This window comes from Pyrus communis, chromosome 4 (genome assembly GCF_963583255.1).
Source record: "Pyrus communis chromosome 4, drPyrComm1.1, whole genome shotgun sequence".
NCBI lineage: Eukaryota > Viridiplantae > Streptophyta > Magnoliopsida > Rosales > Rosaceae > Pyrus > Pyrus communis.
In genome coordinates, this window is record NC_084806.1 from 1,368,914 (window position 1) to 1,380,912 (window position 11,999).

Sequence of the window (11,999 nt, forward strand, 5' to 3'; positions counted from 1 at the left end):
ATATATATATATATATATATATATTTGTTTTATACTTTGATAATTACTATGTCACATCTCCACCCGGGACGGATCACTTCCCGGGCCCGCTCCACCACTGTAGCACGATATTGTCCACTTTGGGCTTACCATTCCCTCATGGTTTTGTTTTTGGGAACTCACGAGCAACTTCCCAGTGGGTCACCCATCATGGGATTGCTCTAGCCCCCTTTTCGCTTAACTTCGGAGTTCCGATGAACTCTGAAGCCAGTGAGCTCCCAAAATGTCTCGTGCTAGGTAGGGATGAGAATATACATTTAAGGATCACTTCCCTGGGCGATGTGGGATGTCACAATCCACCCCCCTTAGGGGCTCGACGTCCTTGTCGGCACACACGCGACCATGGTTAGGCTCTGATACCAATTTGTCACATCCGCAGGGTTAAGCTCTGATACCAATTTGTCACATTCTGGCCTGGGGCGAATCAATTCCCAGGCCCGCTCCACCACCGTAGCACGATATTGTCCGCTTTGGGCTTACTATTCCCTCACGGTTTTGTTTTTGGGAACTCACGAGCAACTTCCCAGTGGGTCACCCATCATGGGATTGCTCTAGCCCCCTTCTCGCTTAACTTCGGAGTTCCGATGAACTCTGAAGCCAGTGAGCTCCCAAAAGGCCTCGTGCTAGGTAGGGATGAGAATATACATTTAAGGATCACTCCCCTGGTCGATGTGGGATGTTACATACTAGCTACAAAACATATAGACTGCACAATAATTTACAATTTAATTAGTTTGTTTTAATAATTCACAGTCTAGCAAGTTGAAGACTTGAAGTTGGAGGAGTTTACGACTACCTTTCCAACTTGAGATTCTAAAATTTGTAAGCCTACAGTTAATAATTTATTATTATTACAATTTAATTAGTTTGTTTTAATAATTCACAGTCTAGCAAGTTGAAGACATATATATATATATTTGTTTTATACTTTGATAATTACTAGCTACAAAACATATAGACTGCACAATAATTTACAATTTAATTAGTTTGTTTTAATAATTCACAGTCTGGCAAGTTGAAGACTTGAAATTGGAGGAATTTACGACTACCTTTTCAACTTGAGATTCTAAATTGTTGTCTGTAATGGCCAGGCCAACCAATATTATATGAGTCATTGATTATGAGTAAGCTAGATTACCTTGGAATATCAGATGAAATGACATAATTCAAATTTAATTTGCATCTCTTTCTCAATTAATGGTATGATACAAATAATCAGTGGCGGATTTAAGAAGTATTATGAGAGGTCAATAAGAATGGTTATGGCGGGCACAGTGCAAAAACTTTTGGAATATCAGATGAAATGACATAATTCAAATTTAATTTGCATCTCTTTCTCAATTAATGGTATGATACAAATAATCAGTGGTGGATTTAAGAAGTATTATGAGAGGTCAATAAGAATGGTTATGGCGGGCACAGTGCAAAAATTTTTTCGACAAAATAGCATGCAAGACATTTCACCGAATCTTGATAGGCCTGAGGTCGTTTGTCAAGCTATATTGCATGCATGTCGACAGACCAGCAACTTGTGAGTGGGTATGTTAACTGATGCCAATAGCTTTTGAACGAGCATGCTGACTGATACCAATATATGACAAGAGCCCATTGAAAATGCCCATAGCAACGCATACAAATGCGCGAGTCTAGCAGCTACCTTGCCCAATCCCCATAGAGGCAATTCGTGGAGCAACTGGAGGACAACTTTTAAGGGCATCTTAGAATTTCAAGGGGCAACACCCAACTCTTCCATCGAGCAATTGGAAGACAACTTGGGGGGATCAAGTGAGCCACCTTGCCCCAAAGTGGATCCACTCTTGTAGATAATGCATACAAGATTTCATGTAGTATATTGGTAATATTTTGTGTGCCAAAAGGAACCCACCACTAATTACGGGCTCTCTTTAATTTGAATAACTTCGATAATGTCATCTGTAGGATACCAATCATATCAACACGATACCATTTGCGTTTTAATTTGATCTGACATGCGAGAGTTGCCCTAATCATGCTATTTGCCAAAACTTCTCTCCAAAGTAGTGTTAGCTGGACTAAGCTTGCACACATCGAAATTTTAAAAGAAATATATCAGAAATTATGCACGGGGAATTGGCATAGCATCTAAATTCCCTTTCATTTGTGCATACATATCGTATTATATTTTAGCCACCTAGATAGGACTTAAAAATTTTGTAATTATACATGCATGTCACGTAATGCTGCATGATAAATATCATTTTAGGTTCAATCACAACATATAAAAATCCAGATTCCCGTGCGGTCCTGCCCCATCTTTTGGGAAGATATAATTTTAAAAAGATTTATTATTTGTTAATTAACATATAAATCATAGTTTAATTAAGGGAAAGGGTCAAGAACTTTTGGTTTTAGGGTGTAAAAAGGAGTAGATTAGTGAGAGAATGAGAAGGAAGCACTGATGGCCGCCCGAGCCATCTTAGTCTTAGGGCATTGGACAAGATAATAATTACGTACATTATGTGACAAACCCACGTACATATTTAATAACCTAAGATGTTTAAATTAAATGCAATAATACTATAAGGGTATGCTTATAATTTTATTAATATCAACTTGTTAACTTGTTCGAATATAACTAACGATTTTTTTTTAAATTATCATTTTATTATTTTACAACTTTTTATTCGGGGCGATGCTATCCACGTACAATATTTTAACCTCCACACACACTATTTTTAATTTCTTGACTGTCGAATAAAATGACAAAAATTAAAAATAAGTGTGTGGATAGCATTGCTCTTTATTTGAAGATCACATCATCCATTTGAAACATTTTATGCCCTATTCTCCATCCGATTACCTTTGTCCCCATTCCCCCACACCACCTCCCCTTAACACCAATCCACAAAGAATCGCCAATATTATTGGGGGGACCTAAAAAATACAGACGTGTTCTTCTTCTACCTTTTTTTCTTTTTTTTTTTTTTTACTTAAGAAAAAGTATTATGTGCTGGAAGTTGGTATTGTTGTTCAAGAATGTAAAGTTTCATATTGCATTTTTAATAAATATAATATAATATATAATGAATGGTTCGTACGTCCTACTGAAATTGCAGTGAGATATATATATATTTTTTTAATAATTATTGGCCCCTTACAAGTGTATTTTTTTTAAATATATAAAATTTGGAGTACCAATAATGATTCTTAAAAAAATATTTATACACATTAATTCTTTTTTTATCTCGTGCACACTTGTTGGATTAAACAAATCAAATAAAAATCAACAACTAAAAAAAATTAAGGAACGAGTGCAGAAGGTGAAATAGGTTACTTTCTTTTGCGATAGAACTCTTTACATGTGTTGTTAAGTAATAATATGCAAGTTAAAGATAATATCGACGCTCGTAAGTTAGTAGTGAGCCGTTGATCCGGTTAACCTAAAATTTTGATGAGTAATAGTTAATTATTTTACTTAAGGAAGCCAAGTCAGACTAAAATAGCTAGCAATTTTGTGTTAAGAAGCCAGGTGAGAGTAATGAAGGAAGCTTGGAGGAGACTGACTGGTCAGCTTCAAATTCTTCAGGGTTAGCCGCATTTTTCAACAGTCAGCAGCAAACTTGCTTCACAAACATTCTAATTAATTCCATGGATAATGAATTAATCAATTGGATTTATATGTGGGAGTCGGAATCTCTCGTACGTTTTTGGAACAGTTCTTTGCATGTCGGGAGATCCTGAATGCGACGTGAGGTCTTAATTCTCTCCTTTTTAAGGATGGCTTTGAGAGATCTTTGACCATTTTGCACCACTCTCCTTCCTTCTCCCTTCCGACTTGCCAATTTCTTCACGTTTTTCCTTCTTCCAGTTGTCACAAAAAATCTCTCCTTCTTGGAAATGCACCACTTGGATGTTTTAAATTGATTGAGAACAAGTGAAATTAATAATCTGAGTGTAATTTCACTCCATATTCTTTCTTAAAAATTGACCCAAAGAAAAAAGAAGAAGAATCTTTCTCAAAAGGACTTGGCTTTGGCCTAAAGACTAAACTCTAATGGAAATTGAAGTGCCTAAAGTTTGAAAATTAGGGGACTCCTTTAACTTCTATCCATGTTTGAGATTTTTGTATTATAGCGATAACTTACGCTACATTAATCTTTAACTGAAAAAAGATGTTCAAACTTGAGAGGACTCTTAACAACTTGACTAAGCTCAAATCTGTTTTATCCACGTTCGAGATTTCAAGAAACATACAATATAGGAGTGCGGTTTATGAAGTTTTATAAAAATTAGAATTGTGTTTCAAAGAATCCATCATTTGGACACTTTACCTCAAATCTTCAGGAAAACTGCTTTATTAGGACAACTCTCCATTATCGACAATCCTACAAAATTTTCACAAGGAAAAACTTTGGGCTACAACTACAAGTATTTTGGACTCCTGTTTTGTATTGATGTGTGCTCTTTTTGGGTCACTACCTACCTTGTGAGCCGAATTCTATATGCTTGTAAGCTGTGGCCCAAAATCGAATTTAAGCTCTTAACACTTAATTGTACAGTAAGAAATTGGTGCTCATGATTGCAGCGCGTGATGAAAGTGAAACAGAGAAAGGAGCACAGCCAAAACCTGCAATCTTAAAATTAACTTACATTAAACGAATTTACTTTCATATGAATTTCAAATCTAATAATATTATATCAAAATGTTAAAAATACAATAAATTCGTTACGTGTAAATCATTTAGTAAAGAGACGCGTCCACTTTCATGTTGATTAAGACTTCATGATCAAAGAGAAAAAAAGTATATATGTCCATAAATTGCAAATCATCTCAGTCTGGAAGAGTTAAGGCAAACAGAAAATTCTGGACCCAGATGCCAAAAGGGAGAGAGGTTCGTGGCTTTTCCCTTGAGAGGAGGAGAGTTAGGAAAATGATGGAATAAAAGAAAAGAAAAACTAATGTAAAGTGATAGAAAATTTTGAGTTTTAAAGATAAAATGAAAAAATAAAGATAAAATAAATAGTATCATGATTGACTTTTTAGTGTAAAAATATGGTTTTTTTCTTTTTGTTAAAATGAACAATATCGGAAACTTTTCGCTAAAGTTCCTTAAAAGAAGAGAGTTTTAACGAAACACTTTTGATATTGTTCACTTTTAACGAAAATGATATTTTTACTCTAAAAATTCACTCATGGTAATATTTACTTGCAACATTTTTTTGTTATTTTCATTAAAACTAAAAGATTTCAAATCATTTTTATTAATTTCGCTTAAAAAAAAAAAAAATTGTACGATAAACATGTACTGTTGTACCGTCATGGTCCTCATAGAGACAAGACGCACTGTGCCTGTGAGTGGTATTCAGTTTGACAGATGTACCACCGATTTAGGATAGGGACTGAGATGATCGTTGCTGTCGAGCTTCTTTATTTTGTGGCCATTGAAATACAACGGGACAGATATAGCTGAGGCTTCTGGTATGGTGGGGGAATTCTTTTCTGCAACTGATCACGTGGTGGTGAGACCTTACATGATAATAAGTTGATATCGTATCCAGATCTAGCTGTTCGGACAATGATGAAGAATTTGGACGTTCAAGAGAAAGGTAGATACAAATTTTTATGTTGTGTGAGGTGAGGTAGTAAAATGAATTAACGAATACTGTATTTTTTAATTTGAATGATTCAGATTTATTGGTTCTTGAACGCTGAACAGTAAGATCCAAAGTGGATCTCAACTCAAAATGATAGGGGACTTGTATGAATTTTGTGTTTCGTTCTAATAATGTATTATGCATTGTGGATCGGGTTGTCATGTTAACAATGAACCAACTCCAAGTAAGTAATCCTCATAAAAAAAGAGATGAATAGCTGGTTGCACTCAACATTTTGTCGTGCGTTTTTGATAGTTACAAAAGAAATAATGAGACACAAATCTACAACGAAAATATTACTATGCGTTTAGTATAAGCTAATCAAATACTCACATTTATTTGAATTTTTTCGAGTCCGAGCATATGTCAGTTACTCACATTATAACATTTTCTCAACAAGGAGGGATAGTGAAAGGGGAAATTCAATAGACACCGGACTCCAATTCGCAAAACAGCAAATATGATTATGGTGAAAGTGAGAGTGAAACTCTATTCAGTAATTAATCAGTTGTGGTGCTTGGTGAGAAAGGAAAGCATAAATGTTGGTTACATCATTATTTCCCCCCACCCCACCCAATGTAACCATATAATAGATGGGAAGGAGACGGGTGTCCCACTGGATAATTGTCCGATTAGGTTCGGATGATCAAGATGAGTTTTGGATGAAAGGTGGCAGAAAACAAGAGAGGATCCTTGTCGGATTTTATTTGTGAAGATTTCGGAGATTCTCTAATTTTATCCGCTCATTGTACATTATACGGTCAGTTTTTCTCAAGTACTGTTTATATTCAATTTTAAATTAAAAAAATCTACAATAATTTCTGTCCACATGATACACGATGAACGAATGTGATTTGAAGACTCCAGAAATCCTCACAAAGAGGATCGGCGAGGATCCTTACTCGTAGAAAACATCAGTATGACAGCATGATAGCGTGACTAGTCGGACACAACGTAATGTAGGGCAGGTTTAATTGGTTAAGCTAATTATTTGAAGGCATAATTCGCATATGCCTGGAATCTGAAGTAGATAATGAGAAGGCTGCTTAACTTCAAACTTGGCGGAAGAGCAGTTTCAATCGTGAAACGCTCCGCTGTCACTAAATCGTCCCACATGCCCCGAAACTCAGCAGCTTCCACATGCAGCAATTATTGTATGATGACAGCTTATTTCCCCAAAGGAAAAAATAAGGCAACCTTATTTGTTTTAAAATGCTAAGAAAATTGTAACCGAAAAAAAAAAAATGCTTAGAAATCTATGATCTGTGTACCATACCCTTGTATTTGGGGCGTGATATCCATACATCCCATTTTACTTCTCACACACCTTTTTAATTTTCGGCTATCGGATCGGATGAATTGAAGAAGATCAACGGACATAATTTATCAAGAGGTGTCTAAGAAGTAAAATGAGATATGTGAATAGCACACCTCCTTATATTTTTATCTCAACCAGCCTCACACGCTCCTAGTTGATGTGTGTGAGCGTCACCTTAATCAGGCTGTATAATATGAGTGTAACTCTAAGGAGGCTGTATAGTGTGGGAGTCACTCTAATGAGGCAACTCTACCCGGCCACACACTCCTAGTCTATGTGTGTGTGTGTCGTCCTAATCAGGCCATATAGTACTTGCACGTTGCTATTCGAGTTTCACCCTAATCAGGCTACTTTACTTTGCTGCATGCTCCTAGATTGTATGTGTGTGTCACCCCGATCGGACCATATAATATGAGTGTCATCCTAATCAGGCTATCTTGCCCTGCCGCACGCTCTTAGTCAATGTGTGTCACCTTAATCAGGCAACCCTAACCGGTCGCACATGAACACTATGTGAGAGCCGTTCTAGTCTGTCACCCCTACCGATTATTATCACATGAAGGTGATAAGTTTGTGAACTTATCTTCTTGGAAGATTGTTTAATGAACTTGTAAGAAGAACATCGAAGAACATCGAAGTTCCCCACAACACACAATGAAGAAACGACAGTCCACAGTTTACCCGCGACATTAAGCCTACCTGCTTAGGTTTCGTTTGGCAGTTCAGACTGTACTGATTATCGGATATAGTCACCGGATATGACTGACTAAATTAGTCAGATGTTTGGTGCAGTATTGGGCTAAAGACCAACTATTTAATACTGTGTGTGGTACTATACCATATAAATTGTATTGTTATTATTTTTTATGAAAAACAATTTCCATATTAGTTTTAAGAAAAAAATTGTTAATAAAATGAAGGGTTATTACACAAAATGGTCCTTGAGATTTGCATGATCAATAGAAATGGTTTATGAGATTGAAAATCAATAGAAATAGTCTCTGAGATTGTTCACCATCTATGATTTTGGTCCTTTCGTTAAAAACTCTTTGGGCAATTTTCAAAGCTTCGTAATTCAATCGATTCTTAACCAAATTCAACCCATAATATATAAAAATGAAGATAAGAAAGTGTAAAACAAGATTATACCTATTTGGAAGCCCAATGATTGCCGGAGATGGCCGGAAAATAGCTGAAAGGTGACTGGTTCGCGGGAAAACTGGAAAACTGGCCGGAAACTGGGTAAACTTTAAACGTTCATAACTTCTTCAATACTCAACGAAATTGAGTGATTCAAAAATGAAAATCATATTTCTCGACAAGACAAAGAGAATGGTATCTTTATTTACTGCTAAATAGCCGTGGTTTGGCCGGGAAACTGCTTGAAAGTGGCTAACTCGAAAATGGTTAGCCACTTTCGAGCCGTTGTCCGACCAAACCACGGCGAGTTAGCCTTCGAAAAAGGTACAAATCTCTTTATCTCATCAAGAAGTATTATTTTCGTTTTTTAATCACTCGATTTGGTTGAGTATTGAAGAAGTTATGAAGGTTTAAAATTTACCCAGTTTCTGACTAGTTTTCCAGTTTTCCCGCGGACCAGCCACCTTTCAGGCTATTTTCCGGCCATCTCTGGCAACCATTGGTCTTCCAAATAGGTATAATCTTATTCTACACTTTCCTATCTCCATTTTGATATATATTATGGGTCGAATTTGGTTAAGAAACAATTGAGTTATAAAGCTTTGAAAATTGCCCAAAATCGTTTTTAATTGAATGACCAAAATCATGGATGGTGGACAATCTCAGGAACCATTTCTATTGATTTTCAATCTCATGGACCATTTTGTATAATAACCCTAAAATGAATAAAAAGGAAAAGAAATTGATAGAATAATCCACAAATGAGGTCGTTTTGATCTTTGTTTGTGCACATTTCTCCATCTCGCTTGCCTTGAAGAGCTTGTACAAAGCCCTGATCTTGATCAGCTTCCCTCTTGCCGAGTTCTTCAACTGTAGCGCTGAAGTCTTCCTCCAGATGCAAAAATTGAATTAGAAATCTCGATTCGAGCACCATAATTGAAAACCCAGAAGCAAAAAATAGAGAAAATGAAAAAATCGATATGAAATCACGAATTAAAATGCCTGAAAGTAGAAAACCTAGAAGAAAAAAATGGAGAAAATGAAGAAACCGGGATCTGAAATCGCGAATTAAAGCAACTGAAAGTACGGAGGATGAGCGACGGCTTTAGCATTGGGTTTTAGCTGTACGGGCTTCCTCTCTTAAGGAGTTCTAGGTTTCATCTACCTAGTTGGTTCTCCTTCCTTCTTGGGCTCCTCCGTCACCGGAGCCTCTGCTAGCAGTTAGGATGGAGGGAGGGAGAAAGAGCGACAACACCTTGATCACGATGCGCAGGAGTGTGGAGGGTTAGATAAAAGTGAACGCCCGACTAAATTATACCAGCGTATAAGAGAAGATAACTATGCGGGTGTAAGGGGTATTAAAATTGTGGAACCAGATTGTTTCATCCGATGGCTATTTTACACATTATGCACCAAACAACTGGGTTCGTATTATTAGTTTTATCCGGTCCTTTATACGAACTGCCAAACAATGCCTTAATTGCCGCCTTGAACACATTACGTCAGAGCATGAAAACAAAGAACAAATCCATTGATTAATGCAACTGAACCGAGTCAAAGTAACAGCGCAAGTTCCTCCAATGCACACTCAAGGAAGTGGAAGAAATTAAACATTACAACCAATCTGTAATTTATTCGAAAAACAAAAACTTGAAGGGACAAAAAAGAGTGCAGCCGGAAAGGATATGAGCCACCAACTCTGCAACTAATGAAGAAAGACACCAACAAAAACTCAAATAAAAACTAGATAAAGCAAAAACTGATCTCCATTTATTCCCATTAATTGAGAAATTAAACTAATGGGAAGACACCTTGAGATTGAGGGACTTGTTGATCCATGCCTTCCAGCTCCCACTACCCTTGCGAGTAATTGCAGCTGCTGGTATCTCATCCTTCTCCATCTTCACTGGCTGAGGCTTCTTGCACAGCATAAAGTTACGAGCTCCTTGCGCTCCGATTGTGTCCCACGGGCTCAGAGCTGCAAACGAATTTGCAAACACCATTAGAAACCAATCTCAGAGAGCCACATTGAAAAATAATGCGTAAAAGCAGAACCAATTTTGACTAAGAACACCCAAATACTATTCAACTTATGTCAAAACTAAGACGTGGGTTTTGAAATTGGACAGATAAGAAATAAAGGGTAAGATTGAAGTCTTAAAATTGGATTGACATGAATCGAGAACAGGGTTAATAAAATCTTGAACAGTTCATGAGTGATTAGATCGATAAATTCAATTGTGATAAAGGATTGGTTAGGGTTAGTTACCTTCAGGTCCTACGGCGGGGCAGTAGAGCAGGAAGTCATTGAGATCGGAGCCAAGAACCGGGAGGCGCCCCTCACGCGCATAGGATTTCAAGGCGGTGTCCATGACGGCGGCGACCAGCTCCTGCTCGTTGACAACGAAGCGGATCGGGCCGGCACTGCCGAGCACAGTGATGCTGATCAAGAGCCTGTTGCCCTTGGCGGTGCTCTGGTTCTTCTTCTGCTTGTACAGCAACATCTTCGTCGTTTTGTAATCGAAATCAAATAAATCAATCGAACAGCAAAAAGCCAGACAACACAAAATCTAAATTTCTCTTTTTTTCGTCCGAGTTCCCTCTTTCCCAACAAGTTATTGATTCAATTCAACAAAATAATCAAAAAAATCGACGGACGGCGGCGGCGATCAGTGAAAATCCGGGTGCGAGAATCAAAAACGGACGATGAGAAAGAGGAAGATGGAGGGAGAGAGCTCTGGTTACAGATTTACGGGTCGACACCGAGGCAGCGGTAGTACCAGCCTTCTTTGCAGGAGCCGAAAGCGAATGCGGACGCGGCGGAGATCGGGAGGATAGCGCTCGCCCTTGATTGTTTCAGGGAGCGCATGAAATTACTGCCGCTTAAGATTTCCACCATTCACAACTTGCTTGCTTCGAATCGTGATGTAATTTTGAGAAAGGGTAGAATACCGTGAGTTTCTGGAGAGGACCAATTGGAACGGAAACAGGAAATCCGATCGAAAGAGGAAGAAAATTGGGAATTTAGGGTTAGGGTTTCGTTGAGCTCTGTTTTGCTTTGAGTTTTTTGTTGAGATGAAATTTTGGGAGAGCAGCCGCTGCTTTTATATTTACATTTCGGTTTATTCCTGACTTCGTTCCGTGGAATGATTGGGTTTGTTGCGTGTAAATTTACTGCCACCGACTTCCCCAAATTTACCGCTTCCTCCTTCTGTTCTTGCTGGCGCGTCTACCTACCGTCATGCCTTTTCCGTTTTTTTTTAGCCGTTGAATTTTTTTTTTTTGTTCAAAAGATAGATTTTATTTATAATCTAATCGAAATGTTTACATTTATAACAAGAATTTTAAATACAAATTTTATAGCAAGAATTTTAAATACAAATTTAAGGTCTATCTTGTCCCAAACAAATGGCCCATCATGTTTGGCATCGGCTGATTTTTTCCGATTTGTAATGAGCTGCCAATTTTCCGTTAATATTCCAGTCATAACTTTTCACATTTTGACTATGAGACTCTTTGAAGATGTAACTCTCTATAGACTCTTTCCCACCTTATTGTTTAAGGTTAATTTTTGTTTGAATGTTACAAAATCTTGTGCTAAAAACATAAAGGTGTCAGAGTGTTCACGAAAAGTATCACTTAACCTAATTACACTTTTTCGCTTGGTGAGGAAGTCCATAAGAAAACACCTTTGAACCGACCAACATATATTGTTTTGAGATATTGGCTAATTTTTTCCGATTTGTAAGGAGCTGCCAATTTCTCTATAAACTTTAATTTTAGCTAATTACCTCTTTGAACTTTATAGTTGGCTAATTTCCCTCATGAATTTTAATTTTAATCAATTACCTCGTGAACTTTTATTATT

The 11,999-nt window shown here is 37.3% G+C and overlaps 1 protein-coding gene across 1 annotated transcript; it reads right to left on the reverse strand.

Moving 5' to 3' along the window:
• Window positions 1-9,641: 9,641 nt before the first annotated feature.
• Window positions 9,642-10,808, reverse strand: LOC137731103 (uncharacterized protein At4g22758-like). The gene is made up of 2 exons (XM_068470182.1): window positions 10,401-10,808; window positions 9,642-10,109 (listed from the first exon to the last, which is right to left on the reverse strand). Exons 1-2 carry the CDS (start codon window positions 10,633-10,635, stop codon window positions 9,928-9,930), a joined length of 417 nt encoding a protein of 138 aa, XP_068326283.1. The 5' UTR covers window positions 10,636-10,808; the 3' UTR covers window positions 9,642-9,927.
• Between the last annotated feature and the right edge of the window lie 1,191 nt (window positions 10,809-11,999).

What these genes read in the sequence shown, in the direction of transcription:
- LOC137731103 (XM_068470182.1), bottom strand. Translation starts at nt 10,635, where the DNA reads ATGTTGCTGTACAAGCAGAAGAAGAACCAGAGCACCGCCAAGGGCAAC. An exon ending in CCCCGCCGTAGGACCTGAAG is followed by an intron (nt 10,110 to 10,400) that starts GTAACTAACCCT and finishes ATTCGTTTGCAG; the next exon opens with CTCTGAGCCCGTGGGACACA.